The sequence below is a fragment of the Barbus barbus genome, assembly GCF_936440315.1.
Source record: "Barbus barbus genome assembly, chromosome: 4".
NCBI lineage: Eukaryota > Metazoa > Chordata > Actinopteri > Cypriniformes > Cyprinidae > Barbus > Barbus barbus.
In genome coordinates, this window is record NC_136732.1 from 21,497,422 (window position 1) to 21,523,960 (window position 26,539).

Here is a 26,539-nt window from a genome sequence, read left to right on the forward strand (position 1 = left end):
GGTATGGATAACTACTCACTCATTCATACCAAAGAAAATAAAACAAATATAGTTTATGCCACAGATGCCAAAACATATTTTTCTTGCTTGGTGCGGGCCTCAGAATACTGCCAGGCCCCGGGAGCACAAACCACACAGAAATGTTCTTTTGCAGAAACAGTTGGTTTAGTTGCGCATCTGTAGAGCAGCAACAACCACAGACATTAGTACTTTGAAAGACATATTCTGCTTGTTCTTCAATTTAAATTTCTGAAAAACACATTTTGTAGCATAATGAACTTTTTCAATAAAAGGGTGAGCTTGGCTGAGTGCAAATAACTTGTTAAAGATAGTGGAAAAAATCTACAGCTGCCACTGGTTAAAAAAACAAACAAAAAAAAACATACTTGCACCATTTGTTGAGTCAATGTTTCTGCTGTTGGGCTGGTCAGGATCCTTAAACAAAAAGTGCAGGTTTTTTTTTTAACCCCACATTTTTTTGACATCTTCTAGTTGGGGAAGTCGTGGCCTAATGGTTAGAGAGTCAGACTCGTAATCCAAAGGTTGTGGGTTCGAGTCTCCGGCCGGCAGGGATTGTAGGTGGGGGGAGTGAATGTCCAGCGCTCTCTCCACCCTCAATACCACGACTGAGGTGCCCTTGAGCAAGGCACCGAACCCCAACTGCTCCCCGGGCGCCGCAGCATAAATGGCTGCCCACTGCTCCGGGTGTGTGTTCACGGTGTGTGTGTGTTCACTGCTGTGTGTGTGCACGATGGATGGGTTAAATGCAGAGCACGAATTCCGAGTATGGATCACCATACCTGGCAGTATGTCACTTCACTTTTTCACTCGACTGGGATAGGAGAACACATTTTAATATAAAAAAAAGTAAGGTACGAAGGTCAAAAAAAATTTGTTTGCAGTTTAAACAGGAATACACACTTCCAAACCTCCTAAATGTGTGTAGAGTAAATTGTAAAGAGACTATCCAATGTTGATTATTTCAAATAACCTTTAGAGAACGAGCTTAGTTTAGCAGATCTAAGACGCTGCAGTGTTGATGCTCGCAGAATAAGAACTCACCTGGGTTTTGTTATATACTGGCTTGCAGTGGGGGCACCTACAGTCAACAGAGTCAGCGGTATGTGCGTGATTGTGTGTGTGTACGTCTGGAATCAAGCGAGCTCGGTCAGACTGGGAGTAGACCGAGGGGCCCCGTTCAGGCCGCAGCACAGTGTGCAGTCTCTACGAAGTGCCTGTGGCGTCCCCAAACCAAGCCACAAAACCCCTGTGAAAAAACTACATTCTAGACATTCTGAGAATTGTTTTGGCTTCTGAACACCCCCAGCACAACATATCCGTCTGTCACAGCACAAGAGCAACATTGTCTGATATGGAACAATGGATCCAGGGTGAGTATCGGAATGTTAGACAAGGAACCAACCAGGAAACATAAACAATTCCATGTTGTTTGGCAAAACACTCCAGAACTTTATCCAGAAGTATTTTCTTTTATTTATATGAAAGTCACATACTTGGAAGGCTCACATGTTTTACTATACATTCGTTATTTTATTTTATTTTATTTTAATCCATGTCCCATTTATTTATTTATTATGAACTTCAGAATTTTGATTTAGCAAGATGGAGTTCCTCATTTTATTAAAAAAAACAATGTTTCATATATGATTTCCACTACCATCATTTACAACAGTGCTGACACAATATATAATTTGTAGACTAGTGAATTATCATTTTTGTTGAAAATGTCCACTGCTGGAGATATTAAATAACTATGTCTGAAAGTCATTAAGTTTAAAGAAGATTTATTTTCTAAGAGTCCACAGGGTCAACATTTCCATAAGCTTTACAGACATATATTTTGTGTTTGTAGTCATTTTATTTTCAATAGATTTGTCAGTCAAACTGTTTTTGACTGGCCACATTTGTAATTACTTTAGAGGGTATGAAATTTGAGCTTAACCAAATGGAGGCACCATTGCATTAAGGACAACCCTTTAATCTACTTTGAAGAGGAACCTTCATAATTATGTCACTACCTCCGCTTCACATATGCATGTTAAAACTCTTGTTTTTGTCAGAGCATGCAGAAATTTTGTACACGCAACCTAAACAAAACAGATTTGCTGGGTCTGCTAAATCCAGAATGGTCAAAGCACAGATCTGCTCAGCTGTTCTTCGTTTTTACATCTGTGAAGAATAAACTACATATGGGCTGAATAAAATAAAGGAAGCCATGGATGCCTTTCTCCATTAATAATTCAAGAAGGGCTAATCAGAATCGTTTACCTTACAAGCACAAGCCATAATCAATATGCTTTCTCTTTTTGCAGCAATGATGCCTACTTGGATATCTACCTCACCTCACACATCTCTCTGGAATACTTGATTCTGATTGCCAATCAGCGGTCAGATATTTCCTAATATTCAAATCCATAGCAATAATACTTTCACTAAATTCACATCTCTCGTATCTCACCACTAACTCGCACATTCATGTTTCATACAAATGTAATCTTATGTCTCATTTATTGATTGTAGTCAAAATTACCTCATGATTTCAGTGCTTATAATGCTGTAGCTAATATTGTTTCAGCATTTGTCTTGTGTCTAGACCATTTGTTTTGTAAATTGTAATTGACAATTGAAATTGTATTTTTTTCTTAGCTGAGGTTTTAATATATTTACAGGTTAAATATTTCATTTTCACATATTTATCTATTTTATGAGTAGCCATGTTATAAAGACAATTGCAGTTTCTTTCTCAACTTTAATTCCTGGCTAACTGTGCATTGTTCTGTATATATTTCGTATGCTTTATCTAATACAGTTAAAAACTCTTTTCTAATTACTCAACAGGATGTGCTTTCTAGAAAAAGGTGGATGAGGCGACCTCCCCCATTAACTTACTGAAACTTTACCCAGAAATCCACACCTGCATTAGCGTTCAACATCCTGTTGGTATGTCACGCCCAAAGAGACGGCAAGCGACCAGCTTTGTTTTTCCAGTGATGCTGAAACACCCCGTGTTTATTCTCTTAATGGAACCTTTCATCATTCCAATGGCCTCAAAAACTTGACTTGACAGTTTCCTTAATCTGAAAGACTCTAAATAATTAGCTCAAAATCCATCGGCAAACAGGCAAGAGGTTTGCACAACAGGTTTTAAATCCCACGTATTGGATAACACATCCCAAATAATGTTCTAACTCTGGACATGAGCTCAATTTACCCCCAAGAAGCCGAGGCCTCTAATGTGCTCTGGTCTTCTTTCAAAGTAAACTTGGGTTGAGCTTAAAAAGTAATTGTTTTGCAGACCCCTGCTTAAATCGGCCACACTAGACCACCAAGGTTGCACATTTGGTTTGTCTCTTAAAGTTTTTGTTGTTTGACTTGGCTTTCGCCCAGATCTCTGACAAAAATTAGGACAACAATTCCTCTTAGAAGTTCAGGGTCACACCAGGCAATCCAACTCATTTAGCTGATCCAAAATAAAAACATTAGAGTAAAATAACATATTTATATATATAAAAAAATACAATCACAGCTTGACTAAAAGTGAACATTTATGGATTGACCTGATTTAAAACTGTTAAAAGGCTGAAGTTTGACCCCTTTTCTATCTGTATGACATTATAAAAATGGGAGCTTTGTATTTACATGTCTGGTTTGCCCAACCCACCTCTATTCTAACCCCGATAAGCGTGGGGAAATGGGATGGGGCAATTCAGCCATGGGACCCAGATTTACCACTCTTTAGATAATGTTATCATCTTTCCATCAGAAATATCTATGATTGGCACATCGAATGCCTTAGACGATTACACGCTCCCTTCCTCCTTTTGCACCACCAGAATGGTCTGGCATGAACTGAATGCTTTGATAAATCAGACCCGATGTGGAAAGACAGTACAGCCTTGCTGGAGAGGCTCAGACTGCAGCAGATTGCTGAAACCCAATCCTGTACACTCCTGCCAGACCGGCTCTGTATTTTTCTCTTTGCAAATGTACCAGAGATTTGGAAATACAACAACAATGAAATTCTGGTGTCAGCAGAACATCTGAGAATTGGAACAAGGGAACCACACAGGGGAGAGTGCCCAGGTTGGCCATGTTTGATGCTGCGGTTGTGTGGGTTGGAAGGCAGAGAGAGCGTGTCTTTTTAAGTGAGAATGTCCCTTGTGTCTTTCTTCTCACTGAGACAAGTGTGTCTCCACCAGACCACAGGCATTGGGCTCTACAAGACATCACCCTGACACGCTTTCTTTCTGTTAAGTGTTGTCCCAAAAACACTTTGACATATTAAAGATATTTAATGTTTGCTCTCATAGCTCAATTAATGCGTCAATAAATCGTGACCTAAATGTTTACATGTTTCATAATAATTTTCCAGTCATCCAACCATGAAACTAGCCACATTGCCTAACAGTCATTTGACATGTATCTCTAGTAATGCTTCAAAGAGTCCATCATTGTTCCTGTCCCGAAGAAACCTCATCCTGCTTCTCTCAATGACTATCGCCCTGTAGCCCTCACCTCAGTAGTGATGAAGTGCTTTGAACGCCTGGTCAGAGACTTCATCATTTCTTCACTACCGGACACACTCGACCCACTACAGTTTGCATACCGCCAGAACCGTTCCACAGACGATGCAATCTCACATCTCCTCCACACATCACTTACTCACCTGGACACTAGGAAAGGGAATTATGTTAAAATGCTCTTCATCGACTACAGCTCTGCATTTAATACCATAATTCCCTCCACACTCACCAACAAGCTGGAGCACCTGGGACTCAGCTCATCAATGTGTCAGTGGATCTCCAATTTTCTGACTGGCAGACCACAGGCAGTAAGGATGGGCGGACATGTCTCAGCCTCACTCACTCTCAGCACTGGAGCCCCCCAGGGTTGTGTTCTGAGCCCCCTGCTGTACTCTTTGTACACCCACGACTGCGTGGCCACTACCAACTCCACCGTCATCATCAAGTTTGCTGACGACACTGTCGTGATGGGCCTGATCACCAACAATGATGAGTCGGCCTACCTAGAGGAGATTGTAAATCTGGAGAACTGGTGCCAGAGGAACAATCTCCTCCTGAACGTCAGCAAGACAAAGGAGCTGATAGTGGACTTTAGTACAAAGCAGGAGAGGAACTACCAGACCCCCATCATCAACAGGAGCCCAGTGGAGAGAGTGGACAGCTTCCGATACCTCGGTGTTCACATCACGCAGGACCTGTCATGGTCCTGTCACATCAACACCATGGTGAAAAAGACCCGGCAACGTCTCTACCACCTCAGACGCTTGAGAGACTTCAGACTGCCCTCTAAAGTGCTCAGGAATTTCTACTCCTGTACCATAGAGAGCATCCTGACGGGAAACATCACAACCTGGTTTGGAAACAGCACCATGCAGGACAAACGAGCTCTACAGAGGGTGGTGCGATCAGCTGAGCGCATCATCCGCACCGAACTCCCTGACCTGCACTCAATCTACAGCAAGCGGTGCTGGACCAAGGCCAGGAAGATCGTAAAGGACCTCAGCCATCCCAACAATGGACTGTTCTCTCTGTTACGGTCTGGGAAGCGATTCCGCTCCCTGAAGACCAACACAGAGAGACTGAGGAGGAGCTTCTTCCCGCAGGCGATAAGGTCTCTCAATCACACCATCACACAGGAGTAATATCTTTGAAACATTGACATTGACTGGACAATCATGGACACATTCATGCAATACATATTTATATATCTGAACCATTGCACATGACACTTCATAAGTCACTTTAACGTTTCATAAGTCACTTTTGCATTGCCACTTTAAAAATGTTATATATATATACATATATATATATATATATATGCCCTTATTTGTACAGTTTATTTACTAGTTAAATTTATTTTCCTTTGTATTTCTTCTTATTAATATTTTTTTTTTAAGGTCACTGGCTGCCGTACAAGCATTTCACTGCATATCGTACTGTGTATGACTGTGTATGTGACAAATAAAATTTGAATTTGAATTTAATGCTCTTATATTAGGTGAACTACTTTCTCCTTTATGAGCATCAATGATATATCCAGTGGGGTCCAATTCAAAATCTCATTTAAACCTCTCATATAAATAAATAAATATAAATACATATAAATGCAATTTTGTACAGATGGCCATATCGAGGGGTGAGAACCAGAAGGGTGTAAGTGACATTTCACCAACTTTACATGAGAGCCAAAACAAAAATTTTACCATAGTTTGATCTGACTTTGTGTACTGATTTCAATTGTTTATAATACAAATTTGTACACTCATGAATGACAGTACTTGTGCCAGTAGAAAGAGCTCATTAAGAGCTTTCATTTGATGTATATTTCTCCAATATCACTTACGCTCTTCTGGTTCTCTCCCCTCGATATGCCCTTCTTCCACCGCAACTCAGGATGCTGTTTGGAGTTCAAGCTTGAGTGCTGCTATTAAAGCAAAAAATGCTAAATCAAATACTAGGACATTCTGAAATTCATGTTAATTTTTAAGCTTTTCACTGAAATTGTTAGAATAGAATAGAATAGAATAGAATAGAATAGAATAGAATAGAATAGAATAGTTTATTATAAACCTCAGAATTTTAAACTTTACATATATATTTTATACACAGTTTAATAAAATAAAATATAACATATAAATACAATAAGAACTTTCACTTGTGGTCAGAATTTTAGATTCCACTTCCAATTCCAATTCCACAGCATAAAACAGCTTTCAAACGAACAAAGTGGAAGAGCTCACGAAAGAGGTGTTTACTTGGCACCCATATCCCAGGGGTGTTGTGGTCGGGTGAGGCAGCAGGGTGTCAGGCAGAGTGTTTTGCTGCTTGTTATTGAGGAGACAGCTGGAGCATAATGCTGTGCTCACCCTTCAGCTTGGTTCCCACAGGTGCATGGATCTGTCACAACAATCTCTGCACTGGCTTGCTCAAGGCCACTGACCTCTAACATGCCTGCCTTTGCCAAAGCTGCTGCTCTCTTGTCATGACCGCTGAAAATAGCATTTGACCAAACCTTTCAACAAAGCATTTGAACACCTGATGGTATAATGTACCATATCTCTGCATTTCCAGGGAATTTCATTCTATTAACCTACATAAAGAATTTGTTATTATTTAAAAAAGAAAAAGAAAAGGCTCTTTTTTTGGAGAAATTATTTCCATAATTTATACTTTGACTCCACCCTGTGTTCAAAACGAATACTGCAGCAGGATGAACTTTCTGTTGAATGGACATTCAAAATGCTTCTTTTCCATTTTTATCCACAGCAGAATCACAAATATGGAAGGGGCACATTGAGCATTAAATCTCTGAGCACTTCCCATGTGCTCCCGACTTAACTCAGACACAACATTTTTAAAAGTATCACTAAAGACATGATTAGCAGAATAATTCACTGCAGAAACACCTGAACACACAACGCTCATTCTGGATCTAGTCAATGTCATCCTGTAGCTGAAGCTGCCTTATGCTACACAGAGCTTTGTAGGCATTTTGACACATTGCTTTAATCTTCATGTTAGCCATGTTTCCTGTGTTGTGAATTCATTTAGTTCTGGAGCTGGATACCATCACACTGTCCATGCTGCACTCAAAATCTATCATGTCTGCTTGTAAGAAATGTTAGGAAGATTACATACAAAATATTCCATGATCTTTTATTTTCTAGATTTGAGCTAACACAATGACACGTTTCTAGATTACAGTATGACGTCTGATGAAGAGCTTTTAGGCTCGAAAAGTCACCTGTGATGATAACACAAATAAACATTTTCTACTTTTGGAGCTGTGGTGTGCAAACTTTGTTTTTGTTTTTCTTGATTGAAATTGTTTTTGTGCTTGAGCAACCACATTGAGCTTTTTGCCTGATCGATGTGCACACTTTGATTGCAATCTTTCTAGATTTCATTAATCCCAATTTCATGAATAAACTGATCATTATTTTTGATGCATTATTAGAGGCATCTTATTTAGTGACTCCTTCTGTGACTTACATTTAGATTAGAATTGTAGAATTGTGCTATAATAACCTCTACAAATAGGCCTACAACTAAATGTATATAAACGCTTTAAAAATAAGTGTGAAAGATGTTCTCTCTGTTTTGGAGGGATGATAATTTTTTAAATCATACCCTATTTATTGCATCAACATTTGTTAAAACTTTACTATAGTTAGTTACTATAGTTTACTAAACTTATCATTTTATAAGCTGTTTATTATTCATGCAAGGATACATATTACTGTAACAGTTTTTATTAATAGGCTAAAGATTGCTAGATGATAAATTTAACATCTAATTTAAATGAACTAATTTGACTACTGAATGACAAAGCAAAGACTTATGGCTAGTGTTTGCGTATTTCATTTAATTCTGGAACCTACTTGTTCTACAGATCTGTGTACTAGTGTCAAATGCTACTGTTTTGACAACGTTGATAAAGGCTGTTTTTTCTGCCACTGGTGTTCATTTCAGCTGGGAACTGAAGTGAATTGTATGTATAGGTACATGTTTGGAGTTTAAAAAAAATGTATGCAGAGGTATACGTTTGAGCTTGGGTAGGTTTCAGCTCTCCACTCGAAATGTGAAAAATGCCATGTACACGGTAAATTAGCTCTTATTTTTCCAATCTTGAATCCATTGTACCTTAACTTACCTTTGCTGTGTTGCTATGGTGATTCTTATAATTAAGACAGATCAGTTCAGTCCAAGAAATGCAGTGCTCTTTTGGATTGTTAGTCAGTGGCTCACTTCTGTGAGAAAATAACCCGTGTGAATAGATGTGCAGTAAAAGAATCCTTTCAATTATTAGTTCATTGTGTTAGATCAAACATCTCCTCTCAGTCAATTGGGAGCGTACAGAACTATTGTTCTTTGACTCAGAACAAGTGAGCCACATGACAAGATTAATTTATTTAGAGCTCTGTCTCTAAAACGTGGAGTGTATCAATTAATTGTATGGATCTTCAGAGCTCACAGTAGGACAGTTCCTAGAACATCACTCCACACCATTAACATGTAACTGTGTGAGGGAAGATCGTGACACTCAGTTTGAATTTAACACTAATACACGCAGGTTGTAGAGCACCAAGCTTCCACCACATGTTGCCACCCCCAACAAATGTAATTACCTCCCTGCAGAGGGACACGGTCAGGCATGTAATGTGAGAAAAGCAATCTCTTGCTGTCTGTAACTCATCAGTTGTTCCAGGCATCATAATTAATCTGTTCCCTCCAGATTGTTCTATGAGTCCCTGTGAAAATTGCATTGATAGAGAGTTTAATAGACGGGGACAAACAACAGCCTCACCATTTAAGAGCAACAGATCTGGGAAAATGTTACTTGGGAGCAGGTGGAGACTGTGGGACTGTAATTAAAAGCACACACATAACAAAAATGTTTGATCCTTCAGGACTGAATCCCTTATTCTATGAGGACTATTAAATCTGTTAAAAATGTATTTGGCCTAAAATTAGTAACATAAAAGTGGCAAATTTGAAACTCATCAAATATCTGAAAATGAAAAATGTTGCCTTGGAAAATAACTAAAACAAATAGTTTAGTTTCAGGTACTTAGATTGTTAAAACTAAAACTGAAATAAAAATAAATTCAATTAAATCTATATATTGTCAAAAAACAAAACTAATAAAAATTAGAAATGCACATAACAAAATTACCAAACCTTAAACTAAAATTATTTTAAAAGCACGCTAATCTAAAATATTAATAAATACTGTAATGATATGTAAATAATAATAATTAAAAAAAACACTGGTAAAATGGGTAAACACTGGTAACTGGATATCTATTTTTTATAATCTGTTGTAATTAATTTAATTAAGAAAAATAAATATAGCAATTTTATTTAACGCAGTTTAATGACCAAACATCCAGTATTTTGCATGCAAGTTGACACAAACAATTATGTTTCAAAAAAAGTGTGACTCCCAAGAAGTGACATCATTTTGACAAAAAGTAATTTTATTAAGTATTTATTAAGACAAATCATTTAACCCATTACCAAAGGTATTTAAAAAAAAAAAAAATCAACAAAACAAATAAACAGAAAATTCAATTCACACATACAGGTGCATTTAGCTGACCTTTTGTGAAAACATGCCTTAATAGAGGGGCATGTTGTCACATTATCATGGATAATGTTTACATCTTATTTGTTTTTAAGCTAATTTAAACTGTAAAACAAATCATTTTGAAGCAAAGTCTGTAACGGTAGGTGGTTGTAGTAATCGGCGCCCACAACGATGAATAACAAAAGATATATTTATTTAGCATCAACTCACATGAACCATTGTAAACTTAAGATCCGACAAACATAAAGGCAGAACTGAGGACTTATAAAGGGAGAGGAACAAACAAGGAAATTAATCGAACACAGGTGATGCATATAACTAATTAACAGAACTAGGTCAGGAACTAAAACAGGAGGAACCAAATAAGGACAAAAAGGAAACTAAACAAACAGTTCTGTTACAGATATCGCCCCCCTCCCGGAAGGTGCGTCCCGCACCGTAACAGTAATATCGGGGAGGGGGGGGCGGGCGTCCTGGAGGCTGGAGCAGGACCAGGATAGGACAGGGAAGCCTCCAGGACGGATCAGGAGCCTTGGGAGACCATGGCAGGACTGGAGCCTTGGGAGGCCATGGCGGGACTGGAGATTCGGGACGCCATGGCGGGGAGCTCGGACGGCCATGGCGGATCAGGGAGTTCGGACGGCCATGGCGGATCGGGGTCCTTGGGCGGCCTTGGCGGATCGGGGTCCTCCGTGGCCTTGGCCCTTGGCCTGGCCACACAGGCTGAGACTATATGGCCCCCCCCCCCAAAATTTATTTGGGAAAGTTCCCCTCTGGCGGCCATATTGGAGGAGCGGGCGCATGAGGGTGCTCTGGAGGAGCGGGCGCTTGGGGGCGCACGGGAGGCGCGGAGCTGGACGGAACCAGCAGAGACGAAGGAGAGCTGGACGGGACCAGCGTAGATGCAGGAGGGCGCTCTTGCAGCACGGACTCTTGAGGGCGCTCTTGCAGCGCGGACACTTGAGGGCGCACGGGAGGCGCGAAGCTGGATAGAACCAGCGGAGATGAAGGAGAGCTGGACGGGACCAGCGGAGACGCAGGAGTGCGCTCTGGCAGCGCGGACACTTGGGGGCGCTCTGGCAGCGCGGATTCAAAGGGGTGCTCTTGTAGCGCGGACACTAGGGGGCGCGCTTGCAGCGCGGACACTAGGGGCGCGCTTGCAGCGCGGACATTAGGGGGCGCGCTTGCAGCGCGGACATTAGGGGGCGCGCTTGCAGCGCGGATTTTAGAGGGCGCACGGGAGGCGCGGAGCTGGACGGGACCAGCGGGAACTCAGGTGGGCTGGACGGGACCAGCGGGAACTCAGGTGGGCTGGACGGGACCAGCGGGAACTCAGGTGGGCTGGACGGGACCAGCGGGAACTCAGGTGGGCTGGACGGGACCAGCGGGAACTCAGGTGGGCTGGACGGGACCAGCGGGAACTCAGGTGGGCTGGACGGGACCATCATCGCCGTGAACGGCGTAACGTTCATCACCTGTTGCGGCGGTATCCTCCTCGCCGCCGGCGGAACATTCATCGCCGTGGGTAGGGCTCCGACTCGGGGTCGGAGGCTCTCCAGACACCGGATGATGGCTTCTCTCCAATCGAGGTCGGAGGTGTCTGGGAGCTCTCGCTGTTGGTGGTAAGTGAGCCCGAGCCGGAGCAGCATCTTGAGGGTTCCTCCTTCCAGTGAGCTGGCGAGGGCGAGAGGCGCAAATGCCATCACAAAACTCGCTGGGTCCTGGATGGCGTGAGCCAGATCAAAAAATTGTGCGAGCTCGCCCATCTTCTGTGTCGGTCGGATCTTCTGTAACGGTAGGTGGTTGTAGTAATCGGCGCCCACAACGATGTATAACAAAAGATATATTTATTTAGTATCAACTCACATGAACCATTGTAAACTTAAGATCCGACAAACATAAAGGCAGAACTGAGGACTTATAAAGGGAGAGGAACAAACAAGGAAACACGGTAATTAATCGAACACAGGTGATGCATATAACTAATTAACAGAACTAGGTCAGGAACTAAAACAGGAAGAACCAAATAAGGACAAAAAGGAAACTAAACAAACAGTTCTGTTACAAAGTCATTCATGAAACAACAAAATTATTTAAAAAAAAAAACATCAGCTTTGCCCTCATGCTGGCTTTAAGCAATGAGTTTGTTTTAATGGTTTTCTCAGGAAGCTCTGCAGGTGGCATGCAGCGCTTAAAAGGGTTACAACATGTTCCCTCAAGCATAAATGATTACTTTCACAAAGATAATGCAGTCTAACATAATTCAAGGTGATCACATTTGTTTCTCCTGTGCATGGCAGCGATGTACTACTGAACAGTAGCGGCTGACTTCTTTGATCCTTCACTTGCCGTTCAGACCAGAAGTGGATTATGGACAAGCCCATGGGACCAGTTCCCCAGAGGGTTTCTCTAAAACTACTACAAATGTGAAATTGAGCCTGATAGATAAGTATTTGGGCATCATCTTATTTGGGCACCTCACAATACTTTTATAAGTTTCTATAGTTCTATATTTGTTGATGTTCTAGTCTGAAATGTTCTTTCTGCGATAACACAGGGGATTCATTTCAGACAGCCTGACGGGGACTCTGCACCATTGACTTCAGGATGTTCTACACAAACCTCTTTGAAGACGTAGACGGCACATAAAAAAGCCCTCAAGCTTTCTGTAAAACCTATCTTGACACAGAGAGGCTGATAAGGTGAACAGAATCCATCCCTGTTCAGAAAATCGAATTACAAGCATAATAGTTTGTGACTCAGTAATCTCACGACTGACAAAAGCTTTGCTGCCCCTCATTCTCCAAACAAATGGTCGTATCGATTCACCATCTAACACTGTACTGCTCAACGAAATGATTAACTTCTCACATACAATCTTATTATGCATATTTTCCATCCTCTCATTGATGTTTTAACAGAAATGACACAGCAGTGAAACCATCTCTTAGGATTTGGCACTAAACAGTACAGATTACTGCTTCTGTATTCAGAAAACAGGACTTTTACGACAGGAGCGTTTGTTTATTAAGCATGACAATTATTTGAACACTCCATAAAGTGCTATTTATTTGCATCTTTACATCATCTTTAATAGTTAAAACCTGACCAGGTGTATTAAATACACTCAATTTTTCATCATCGGAGTCGTTGCATCAGGGACGTCTTATCCCAGGTCTGGAGCATTTAAAACAACCTGCCCTTGTGAAATCTTCGTCATTCTTTGAACTGCAATTAGACTAATGAGCACTAGTGTCATGGATGTCTCAGCGGCTGAAACAGAGATTGAATGAGTTGCGACAGCAGCCATATGTTCTCTGCTAAGTGACTGTCGTTGGTGGGTCTCCTGCTATTGATGCTGTCCACATGCGTGTGGCCGTGCTGAGGAAAGTCAGAGCAGAGAGGAGTGAGAGAAAGCGAGAGAGAGGAGGAGGAGGAGGTAGAGGGGTGGCTAGTGAACTAGTGGCCACAAAGAAAGGAAGCTGTAGTGATATTCTTGTCTGGACCTTCTCCCTGACAGCAGCGAGTTGTCTTATAACAGTAGGTGGTGCAGAAAGTGGATCTTGTCCTGGTAAAGGAATTACAAATCTGTGGCAACTCTACACTGACTGCATCACAAGCCCTTGTGAATAAAGTGAGTGACTTTTGATTATTATTTTCTATTCATGGATTTTGTTCATTAATAATACTTTTGAGAAAAGTAAATGAGTTGCATAATAGCTTAGTTAGAGATTAAGTTAAGATAAAGACCACAACGGCCAGAATATTTTGGGTCGATATAGACTTACATTTTTTATGTTCGCAATGTTCTATGTGAAAAACTTATAATAGTAATTTTACAAATAATACCCATGTTGCTGTTTCCTTCAGAAAAAGACAATAAAACAAATCAAAGTAAAGTTTTAGGAATGTACAGCTCATGTGTGTCAGGGTTGTTATTGTTAACTAAAACTATTAGAATAAAAAAAAGTAAAATATACTTATTATGTGAGAAATATAAACTTAAAAAAACATAAAATTAAAATGAGAAATGTTGCTTGTTGAAAAGTTGAAGTTGAATAACTAAAATGTAAAGAACTGAAAAAAAAGTTAAATATAAATATTAACAATAATGAGAATGACAAAAAAATGAAGTAAAATGAAAATATGACAATGATACATAAACAAAAATAATACATATGTAAACAACATACATAATGCTAAAATAATATTGCTGTGTGCTTACCTGCCATTGCATATCATGTGAAAATTCATTGTATTTGTTTTATTTATTTATTTATTTTACTGTATTTGGTAATAAAAAGTCATGAAATATCAACCTGATACTTGAATGCCAAGTATGTTTTTGAACTATGTGACCCTGGACCACAAAACCAGTCTTAAGTGTCAATTTTTCGAAATTGAGATTTATACATCATCTGAAAGCTGAATGAATAATCTGCCCATTAATGTATGGTTTGTTAGGATCGGACATTATTTGCTCGAGATACAACTATTTGAAAATCTGGAATCTGAAGGTGCAAAAAAAAAAAAATCAAAATACTGAGAAAATCACCTTTAAAGTTGTACAAATGAAGTTCTTAGCAATGCATATTACTAATCAAAAATTAAGTTTTAATATATTTACGGTAAGAAATTTACAAAATATCTTCATGGAACATGATCTTTACTTAATATCCTAATGATTTTTGACATAAAAGAAAAATGTATAATTTTCACCCATACAATGTATTTTTGGCTATTGCTACAAATATAACCCAGCGACTTAAGACTGGTTTTGTGCTCCAGGGTCACATATGGCCATGCAGTCTCTCAGAACCCAAAGGGAATATGACAGTTAACTATCTTAACCAATAACACTATTTTAGTCAACCAGCTTCACTAGAAAGACAGCTGGTTGAGCAGCTTCACCTATTAAGTTTTGTTGGCTAATAGCATGGCGATGCTGGGGCACGCACCTGCGCAAGACTAGCACCAAAGCACCATGAACCAGAATAAACCAGCCTGGAACATCATGCAAATTCATGCTAGTGTAAAATGGTCTTACAACAGAGGGAGGGGGAAAAAATCTGAAGTCTTCTATTCTACCATAACTTTACAATGCACTGCAGAGATTTCAAATAGTTGAGAGGACTTGATAAAGCAGCTCAGTGATTCTCCTGGATGAGACACATCATAATGTGCAGTCTCTCTCTCTCTCTCTCTCTCACGCTTTCCAAATGAGCCTTTCAATTATCGTGTGTGTGCTTGTCTTTTTTGATGTGACTATACTCCATCACTATTATACTGATAAATTGCTCGTGTCATCTTGCGTCTGTGAGTAAATGTGCAGATTCCCTTTTGGGAAATAATTATAATGTCCTACTGGATCTTTTGAAGGAGATGTAATTTTAGGCAGTAACAAATGTTCCTTTATCTATTATGCAGTGATGAAATCTGAATGGGTCTGCAGTTGAGAATGAATTACAGCGACAGGTTCAGACTCTCACAGTCCTGTTTATGCTATTTCTAAAACAAAGGAAGCATTACATAATGCTGTTAGTTTATAGTTGTTTAGTTTAATGGGCACTTGATATGCCAAACAAATATTATGTTCATATAAAAAATTATTATAAGCGACATCTTTATAGATATTTTTCCTACATTTTAATTGAGAGATAAATATTGTAAACTGTCAATCAAAGTGAAGATTGCATTTGATTGCACTGTGCATGATTGTCAAAAACATTTACCGTTTTCAAAATATCCCAACCTTTATGTTCCTAATAAGCCATTTGCATAACGCTGAAAGTGGTCTAATTTTGGAAAGCTGGCTGCAGTTCTTAGACTTTTCTGCTGCATGCCGACCAGTTTCATTGGGAGTTTAATCCTGGCTGATTCTTTTAAAGGTTAAAGTATTTTGAGTCCAGACAGGTCACATAGACCTCATTAAAATCACTGAGTTTCTTTCTCATTACAAAATTGATATAGTGTTCATTGTGAATAAAATTATGCACATTTAAATTTGGCTCTGGTAAATTACATTTGAGAAAGGCGTAGTTTATCTATGTAGGAAGTGAAAAGTCAGATATGACTCGATTGCTCACTGAAGGTCAATCTTTTCTGCCATACTTAATTTTAATGCTCATTAAGATAATTCTTGCATTTGTTTACCAAATTAATTTGGATTAATACAAATCCTATATCAAAATATTACATATTATTTCCAAATGGTAATTGTTGCATAATGAGTGTTTTAATTAGCATGGAGGCATTAGATTTAATTAATTATACATCATTATTCATGATATACATGATACTGTGGCATATTAATGTGAAATTAGTAATGTAATGAGATTCTATTTTCTTTTGACACCCATTAACTACTGTATGTGTAAGTGAAAAATCATTACCGTTCACTATATATCTCTCCAAAATCAAAATATATTAGTGCAGTGAAAATCAGTTATGAACATAGATGTTATGTAAAGTTAGCCTATGTTCCTGTGAGGAAAATCAAATATCGTATCTATCCCTATGAAGCAGTTCTACAGTGCGTCTTTTTACTGTTTAATAGTTGTGAGTTTAGCACACGGGTCTGACAGCTCAGGGTGCTTCAATGCATCTGTTTAAGACTTTGCTTTGCATTTTAATAAGCTTGTAGACACTCAGTCCTTAAGGTGAATCAATTAAAAACTGTTGTGAGTGCTGCCATCAAGTGCAAACGCAGATATTTAACATAATACATTAAAGTGATGTTTCACCTCAAGATGCAAATTCTGTCATCATTTACTCACCCTCATGTAATTCCAAACCTTATTTCTGCTATTTTGAAAAATGTCTCAGTGCTTTATTGTTCATTCAGTGAAAGTCCTTTGGGTTCGTTTGCAGTTTCGGACCCCACTGACTTTCATTACATGGGCAAAAGCATATATATAGTCATCATCGGTGTTGGGGCAAGTTACTTTTAAATAGTACATTACAATATTTCGTTACTCCCTTTAAAAGTAACTAATTAAATTACTTAGTTACTTTTTATAAAAAGTAATGTTTTTACATTTACATTTAGTCTTTTAGCAAACGTTTTTATCCAAAGCGACTTGAGGAAAATACAAGCAATCAAAACCAACAAAAGAGCAATAATATGCAAGTGCTATGACAAGTCTCGGTTAGCCTAAACAAGTAGATAAAATAGAGAAAAAAAAATTAAATTAAAAAAGAGAAGGCTAGTGTTAGAGGCCGATTTTTTTAAGGAAAATAAGCACTTAGAAAATGAGTAGAGAGTGCAAGTGTTTTGTTTTTTTTTATGAAAAAAGAAAACAAATAGATAAAATAGAATAAGAATAGAGAGTGCTAGCGTTAGAGGGTCAAATGAAGATTGAAGAGAATTGTTTTTAGCCATTAAGGACTTGGATTGAGTTGGGCAGATCATTCCACCAGGAGGGAACAGTTTTGGGGTTACACTTTATTTTGATAGTCCACTTTAGACATTCTACTAACTATAATTTAATTTTGTAACTACATGTCAACTAATTCTCATTAATTTGCAACTACGTGTCTGCTAACTCTCAGTAGGGTAAGCTTAGGGTTAGTAGAACAAGTTGACATATACTTGCAAAGTTTCTCATAGTCAGTATGTTGTATGTTGTGGACCCATCAAAATAAAGTGTTAGAAGATATTTAGCAGACAGTCTACTAATACTCTAATGACTGCTAGTTGACATGTAGTTGCAAAGTTACTTACTGTTAGTAGAATGTCTAAAGTGGACTATCGAAATAAAGTATTACAGATTTTGGTAAATGTGAAAGCCTTTTCACACCAATAGTGACACACATATGCCTCAGTCTGAAAGAGATGTAAATTCATGTGTGTAAATTAGAGGGCGCAGCTCAAACAAACCTTTCAGCTGTGCTCCCATTCTGGATTGCATAAAGAATAGGATGCAGAAGAAAGGCTTGCGTCATATTCTGAGTTTGCATTTCACTGTTTTTATTAATTTGTGGAATAGATGAGTAAATGCATGTTCACAGTTTTGGTCTAAAACTACAGTAGCCATCATGTTTACACAGCACATACAATGCCTCTATAGTTACTCTCAACACAGGGACAGGAGAGCTGTCAGTCAATAAATGGGAAAACAAAATAACAGGCATTAAAAAGTAACTCAAATGTTTTCTTGTAAATTAAAAAGTAATGTATTACTGTAATAGTTACTTGAAAAAAAAGGTTATCTGATTACGTAACTCACATGAATTGTAATGTGTGACCCCCAACACTGGTAGTCATACAGGTTTGGAATGATATGAGGTTGAACACATGATGACAGAACGTTTTTTTTGGGGTGAACTATCACCTTAAATAATAGTGTCAATGAAAAAAGTGATGCCAAAAAAAAAAGGTTTTGTTCTTCAGATATTATTTTTCTCTCTCTTGTTCAGGTGTCACAGTGGTGGTGTCATTGGGGAACAAAAACAAAAAAAAATCATGCTCATGGACTGGAGGAGACCAGACTGCACTGGATTGAACGCGTGTGAAGAGCAAAGTGTGCAAAAGAAAAAAAGGAAGCTCAATCCCTAAGGAGAGACTCTTGGTGTTGGTGCCATGGATCACACAAGCCCAGGCAGCCTCCATAGCTGAAAGACTGCCCTGAAAATGGAGGTCTTCTACCCTGGCTGCATCTCCAGAGGCGAATCTGTCTGGGTGGAATCTATCAAACCTTGAGCGTCCGCTTGTAAACAACCGGTTGCCGTCAGAATGCGAAAGGAGGCTTAATGAAGGATGCTTTCTGCAAGGCGAACTGGGCACTGACACAAATGAAGTATGTAGCACCATTCACAGCATCTGAAACAGAGACTTGGCCAGTATGGAAGAGCAGACTACCACTGTGATTCAGATTTATGTAAATGGCACTGAGCAGTTTAATGCTTCGTATGACTTCAACCTAACCGATATGAAAGAAAGCATAGACACCTATAAGTTTTACATCATCGGCCTGTTTCTCTCCTGCCTGTACACCATATTCCTGTTCCCCATTGGCTTCATTGGGAACATCCTCATTTTGGTGGTCAACCTCAACCACAGAGACAAGATGACCATCCCTGATCTGTACTTCGTCAACCTGGCTGTGGCGGACCTTATTCTAGTGGCGGACTCGCTCATTGAGGTCTTCAATCTCAACGAGAAGTACTACGACTATGCTGTCCTCTGTACCTTCATGTCGCTGTTCCTCCAGGTGAACATGTACAGCAGCATCTTCTTCCTAACATGGATGAGTTTCGACCGATACATTGCTCTGGCTAACTCTATGAGCAGCAGTCCACTGCGAACCATGCAGCATGCCAAACTCAGCTGCAGCCTCATCTGGATGGCCTCCATCCTGGCAACTCTGCTTCCTTTCACCATCGTGCAGACCCAACACACCGGTGAGGTGCACTTTTGCTTCGCCAACGTCTTTGAGATCCAGTGGCTCGAGGTGACGATCGGATTTCTGGTGCCCTTCTCCATCATCGGCCTGTGCTACTCCCTGATTGTCCGCATCCTCATGCGTGCCCAGAAGCACAGAGGACTGTGGCCACGCCGGCAGAAGGCCCTGCGCATGATCGTGGTGGTGGTGCTGGTGTTCTTTATTTGCTGGCTGCCTGAGAATGTTTTCATTAGCATCCAGCTGCTCCAAGGCACAGCCGACCCGTCGAAACGCAGCGACACCACGTTGTGGCACGACTACCCCTTGACCGGACACATCGTCAACTTGGCTGCGTTCTCCAACAGCTGCCTAAACCCGATCATTTACAGCTTCCTCGGGGAGACTTTCAGAGACAAGCTGCGGCTCTTCATCAAGCGGAAAACAAGCTGGTCTGTGGTCTACCGCTGGCTTGGTCACACTCTGGATTTGCACATCCCTGTCAGGAGCGAGTCCGAAGTGTAGCGCAGGTGTGGCAACCTGCAGTTCCTGTAGTTGTCAGCTGTCTTGCCTCGCTTCCAGAACTTCATAATGAATTGACAGAGAGAGAGATCCTTGGGTTAGCTTGAGGCCGTGAACACTGGCTAATTCTTATCGTTGGCTGAGCGAAACCAGGATAATTCAGGGTGAATCACCTGCTGATGAAATGGATTATAAAACACGGATGCAGAGCTTGGCCTAAGGCTGCCTTTTACAGATAATTGAAATAATAGGATAGCACGTCTCAATGAAGACTTATAGGATGATATTCTCTGAGTCCATTTTAAGGGAACAAATAAAGTCATGGAAGCTCCTGCGCCCCATTTCCAATCTGAGTCATTGCTATATATTCTCCAGTTTATATATTAATGTTATTGAAACTTGATCTGTTCTGTTTCAAGACTGAATAAATGCATATTTTGTAGGATTTTTCATTGTGAACATCTTCAATGAGAGGGGATGCTAAAAATGTGAGAATCCCCTGTTGAAGAAGAAAAAATAAATAGAAAATGCTGGTTAGGTATGTTTTGAAGCATGGCACCATTGATGGTTTGAGCTGGTTTAAGCTGGTTATGAACTGATCTTGAGCAGGAGCTAGTTGCTTAGGTCTAGCATAGGACCAGCACATGACCTGCTGAAACCAGCTCATAACCGGCTGCCATGTTTCATTCCTAACCAGCATATGCTGTTTGTTTTTTTTTCCATCAGGGTGACAATTTCAAGAGTGCAAGGCTGATACTTGGCAACTTTTTGAGCAATGCTGCTCAAATTGCTCAAAACGTTGCCTTGTGTATCATAAGTCTAAGATTCACTCCCAGCCAATTTTAGGGATTTTGTAAGCAGTACTAATGTCCAAGAATGTAAACTTCATGTGCAGTCTCTCTGGTTTACACATAAACATCATTAGGAAAACATTACAGTAAATTCAGTTCAATGCAAACATATTTGGTGGATTAGTGCTCATTTGAACAAATGTTAGCGACACTAAACCCAGGTGTTGGCTCCTGTTTCCTTGAAGTTGGAGTCAGTGGGCAGGTGGTGTGCAGACAGCATAGCACGATATAAACACATTATTCAAGACTTCAGAAATTCAGCGTCCAGCGCTGCTGTTTACTTGATCCTCATACTCTTGAACTCTTTATTCATTGCATTCCCATTCCTCTCGCTTTCTCATGAGTGCGCTCTACTAGCAAAAACAAGGACACCAAGGAATTCAAAAAAGGTCTAATTCGTTTAGCGACTGTATGGATATTATATAATATGGATACACAATAAGACTTGAAATTATTGTTTCACTGTCCAAAATGTATCGGGATGATTTAAGTATCATTTGAACATACACTATTTTAGTATACAGATATTACAAATTATTACAAAATGATAAGAGCATCTTGATAACAGGAAGCTGATAATCTCCCCTAGAGAGGGCCCTCTCATACCCAGGGCTAAAACAATATATGACTCAAATTATTCATAAACACAGTGGCAGTCTGAGGGCTTTTTCCCAAGTAAAACAGAACAAAGATAAATAAATAAAAAGAAAATGAGAATTCAATAAATTTATATCAAAGTTAGTATCTTGGAAATTATAATTTTTATTTATTTATTTTTCTTGTTGAGCAGTAGTACATCATGCAAAAATGATCAATATAAGGATTTGGGTTAAGCATGATGTAATGCATTTGAGTCTGAAAAAGCAATGAATGAATAAATAGCCTCATTTTCACAATAAAATATAAAATGGTTGTCAATTTTGTAATAAGACCACTAGGTGTTCACTGTCAGTTTGATGAAAGCAGTCCACAAAACTACAAGGGAATATTGTTGCATAATTGATTTCTTCCCTTCTTAGATGGAAAACAAGATTGCAGAACAGCATAATAAAATAATGGTTTAAATCACTTGACAAATGGCACAGGAAATTGACAGGCCTGCCCAAACAGCTAATCCAGACTGTGCTTTAATATATGGGACATTTTAGAGGCCATCATATTATGAAAAGGTAGACATCTTTTATAATCAGATACATTTTAACCAATAAAAATGCATATTGGATATGTTCCTGTTGGCCATGATAAAGTCTCCAGTCTGGAACCAAAAAATGTTTTTCCAGCTGTAATGGCCCAGAAAAATATGTAAGCATTGTTTGAATAACTTTTAATGAATGGACTTGATCAGGAAAATTAAGAAATGTATATATATATAAAACAATCCACATATCAAGAGATAAACAAAAGAGTGACTTGGGAAACTTGTGCCTCACAAGTAAGGTTGTGTGCCTCCAACAGAGATTTGAGAATCCATGATGAGAACAGCCTTAGGATGTGAGCATCGCAGAAAGTTACAGACAAGTGAAATAATGACAGCTAACAGAGCTCAAATCTGGACCCCCACAGCCAATCCCCTGGGAAAGAGTCAACAAGACATGTTAATTTTGTATCTGTATAAATACAAATAAATAGACACAGGACAACTCTGTGAAAGACAAAGAGCAAGAGGTGAGGGAGAGAGGGTGAGACAGAGACTGTGAGAAGAGTGTGTGTCTGCAGCTGGGACTGGAGCAGGGCTCAGGGTTGAGGGGTCTGACGTCATTGCGTCCTAGCGCATATGTTTGTCCCATTTGTCTGTGAGATTTCTCTTTTGATGCGGTTTAATGAATCTGTTTATAGGAACTCATGCTGTTTTATGGTTTCCAGTGTTTACTTGCTTCCTGTCTGTATTGACACACATAAACAATACAAACCTCAAATATACTTCATAATAAATTTGAGCACAAAACAAGAGTTCTTCCAATCTGAATCTGTACAAATAATAAAGATTTTACAAAAATGCCATAGAAATATTGTGGCTTGGAGGAGAATGATAAGCTGAAGGCTTATAAAACACACTAAGACTTGCAGCATCCAACACCAAAGGGTGACTGCCTTTTGTCAAAGGTAATTAAAGTAGTGAGAATTAATGCATATGCTTAGGGAATGACTTTGAATAAAAGATCTGATCCACAATTACATTTACATATTAAAATCTCCTTTAGGAAAGAAAAGAACGAACTGAGGCAACTTAGGTAACATCAAGAGGGTCAAATAGAGCTTTGCACAGGAGTGTTTCAGTCCAAGTGTGTTGCCAATACAATACTAATTTTATTTCTTTATATAACCAGGAAGGTCCCATTGAGATACAATTTTTCTTCTACAGGGAGTCCTGGTCAAAATAAGGAAGACATATCACCGCACAATAATAATAAATACACAGAAATAACGGTATAGACTAAAGCAGGGTTCCTCAAATCTTTCCCTGGAGGGCCAATCTGCTGCAGAGTTTAGCTCCAACCCTGATCAAACTCTGATTAGCATGCTCAGGTGTGTTTGATTAGGGTTAGAGCTCAACTCTGCAGGAGTGGGCCAGATTTGAGGATGCCTGGACTAAACCAAAACATGTATACATTAGATAAATGTGCAAACTCACCACTGACCACAAGAGGACGCCAACAACGAGCACATCCATGAAGATATCCTCCTGAGACCGCCCCCCCCCCCCCCCAAAAAAAAGCTTTGTGAATTTAGTATTTTTTCATGTCATTACATTGTTTAGAGCATTAGAAAAAAGTTGAAAATTAACATTTTTGAAAAATTATATTGTATCAATATTTTTTTCTATGTCCACTGTAGAGGTCACTAGGACTAAGTTTTCTAAAAATAAAATGGCATGATTAGACATCAAAAAGGCAAAAAAACAATGGGATTTTTTTTCTTCTAAACTTTAAGGATGATTCTCAACTATGTTATAGAACATAACATTATTTGTTTATGCCATTTTGTTTTATGCAATATGTCTGTACAAATTTCCATAAATGGTTTTCCCATTAAACAGTGTATCTATACTGTATCTAATTTGCATATGTGTTGGGACAACATGTTGAAAAACGAATTGTCATAATGGGAGTAATAATTGGCCAGATTTTCATAATATCTAATATTTCATAAAATAGATAATTTATTTTCCCATTCAATTGTGTCTCCCAAAATGCATAATAAACATCCTTTTATTCCTGGTGTCCTCTACAGTGGACATGTATGAAATGTCCGGTTTCATAACAGGAAGTCATATTTGAATTTGAAAACCCATAACATTTTCCTGAGATGTTGCTTTATGACAATTAGAGAATTATTCAGATTTAAGTGACAGTTACATCATGGTGAAACTTCCAATCATTTAGTATCTCTATAAAGCCCTTAATGTGCTCTGTACAGGACATCCAGACTTCCAACTGTGACATGTGAGGTCTCAGAGAAATTCACTAAAATAGAATGTCCACTACAGAGGCAAAAACTCCAGAGCTGGGTCTCAGGATATGAATGTAATTTGCTAGTGCTATCAAAGGTGTTCTGCTTATGAATAAATAGTAACTAATGCAGTAGCATGACACCTCTAACAGAAAAATCACAACTAGATGTAATTTGACGACAGCTTGTGGTTAAAACTGAAAATCCCGCCAAAAGTGACACGACTCTGCCCTCTTGTGGTGAAAACCAAGTCTACATGCTACAAATCAGGCAGATGAGCATAGAAAAGGTAACTTTAGTCAGATTTACATAGCAGTCATTTAAGTATTACATGGGTCTTTCAATTAAAAACCTGAGCCAAAGCACATTCAAGTGACAGACTGAACCAGCACACCATTTTGAGGTAGAGTAATTTTATTTACAACCCAATGATCAATGTAAAATATAAGTGATAAATACTTTAAAGCATGCAACTAAAGCCGCTTTACAAGGAGCTCTACAATGGTTAATCTAGACACACTCACTTTAAAAACCTGAGTCTGTAAGGAATGCTTTACAAAATGACTCCAATGTACAAATCCATTGCTTTTACTTAAGTGTTTCCTCATTAAAAGTGGAAAAAAAAAAAACTAGGCCCTCTCTCCTCTGATTCGCCTTGCAAGCTGGATATCCTTGGGCATGATTGTGACTCTCTTGGCATGAATGGCGCACAAGTTAGTGTCCTCAAACAAACCGACAAGGTAGGCTTCACTTGCTTCCTGTTTAAAAAAAAAATACGAGCAGGAAGAGGTTTGTTGAAGCTTGAAGAAACTTTGAGCATGTTGTATGTCACACTGCAATACAGTCATGAAATAACCGTAAATATGAATAGTTACACACCTGAAGTGCACCAATGGCTGCACTCTGGAACCTCAGATCAGTTTTGAAGTCCTGTGCGATCTCCCGAACCAGACGCTGAAATGGCAGCTTGCGGATTAGCAACTCTGTTGATTTCTGATAACGACGAATCTCTCTCAGAGCAACAGTTCCAGGCCTAAAGTGGGGAGAAAATAAAAATTGACCCGTTATCATCAACTTTATCCATCATGCATGTGCAACTGTGCATCTCAGACTCACCTGTATCTGTGGGGCTTCTTGACGCCACCAGTAGAGGGCGCGCTCTTCCTAGCGGCTTTAGTCGCCAGCTGTTTTCTTGGCGCCTTTCCTCCAGTTGATTTACGCGCGGTCTGCTTGGTACGAGCCATTGTTTCTCAGTCTCTGGAATGGAAAAATAAAACTTAAATGTGGAATTAGTCCCCTTTTAAATGAGAAACTCAAACGGTGACTTAAAATGGCGGTATCATCCGGGTCTTGCGGTTTGCTTTTACCACTTCCACATATAACGTCACTCACTATTTTGATTTATAAAGCTGTATAAGGTAAAGTGCCTTCGACGCGCTTTAAAACCCAAACGATATAAAACTACTTAAACACGTGCGTAATTGGCCTTGAACACAACCAAACAAGCATCCCATGCGTATTTTTGCATCAGACTATTCTGGGACACCAGCATCAGCCCCCATCTCCAGCAGAGACGGTCCCCCTCAAATACTGCATATTACACCCCATCCCACCACGAAACTCACCTTCAAACAGAAATATAGCGCTTGCATAATTTAGAAACGGCGGGAAAGTGTGTAGAGACACAAGGGAAAGTTATTTGAATGCAGTATTCGGCAACACACCGGCAGCTCGACCTCTTCAAGTACAAGAGGAACAAACCTTTGTCCAAAATGGCGGCAAAACCCTAACGTTACACAAAGCAGCAGGGAATTATTAGATGTCACATATCGCTTCAAAACCCACCAAAAAAATAAGTTTAACGTGTCTAAAAACGCCACGTGATGTTTAAATTAACTTCGTTCAAGGCCAAGAACGTTAGAAACATTAATACAAGCTAAAAACAGCCAGCAAATGATTCATCAGGAAGCAGCTGAAAGCTAAAACCATACCAACTCTGAAAATGGCGAATAGTTTTGTTTTAAATTAGCTCTAGTTGACTTACTAAAATTGCTCTCTAATAAAGATTGAAAGTTGACTTACACAAGCCTCGTTGAACCCCGATATCTCTCTCTCTCTATCTCTCGTAGTACCTCGTATTTCAAACCATGAGGGCTGGGCTTGTTTTTATATGTTTCTGTGTCTCGTCACTAAGACACGCCC

General features: G+C 39.3%; 2 protein-coding genes across 2 annotated transcripts; one reads left to right on the plus strand and one right to left on the minus strand.

The window, feature by feature from the left end:
* Positions 1-18,977: 18,977 nt before the first annotated feature.
* On the plus strand, positions 18,978-20,039 carry LOC306869155 (G-protein coupled estrogen receptor 1-like; the record flags this gene model as incomplete). The annotated part of the gene is made up of 1 exon (XM_079415784.1): positions 18,978-20,039. The coding sequence occupies one exon, from the start codon at positions 18,978-18,980 to the stop codon at positions 20,037-20,039; it is 1,062 nt and encodes a 353-aa protein (XP_079271910.1).
* Positions 20,040-24,616: 4,577 nt separating this feature from the next.
* LOC306861033 (histone H3.3A) lies at positions 24,617-26,539 on the minus strand. Its single transcript, XM_079403095.1, has 4 exons — positions 26,420-26,539; positions 25,454-25,594; positions 25,217-25,370; positions 24,617-25,095 (listed from the first exon to the last, which is right to left on the minus strand). The coding sequence occupies exons 2-4, from the start codon at positions 25,579-25,581 to the stop codon at positions 24,967-24,969; spliced, it is 411 nt and encodes a 136-aa protein (XP_079259221.1). The 5' UTR covers positions 25,582-25,594; positions 26,420-26,539; the 3' UTR covers positions 24,617-24,966.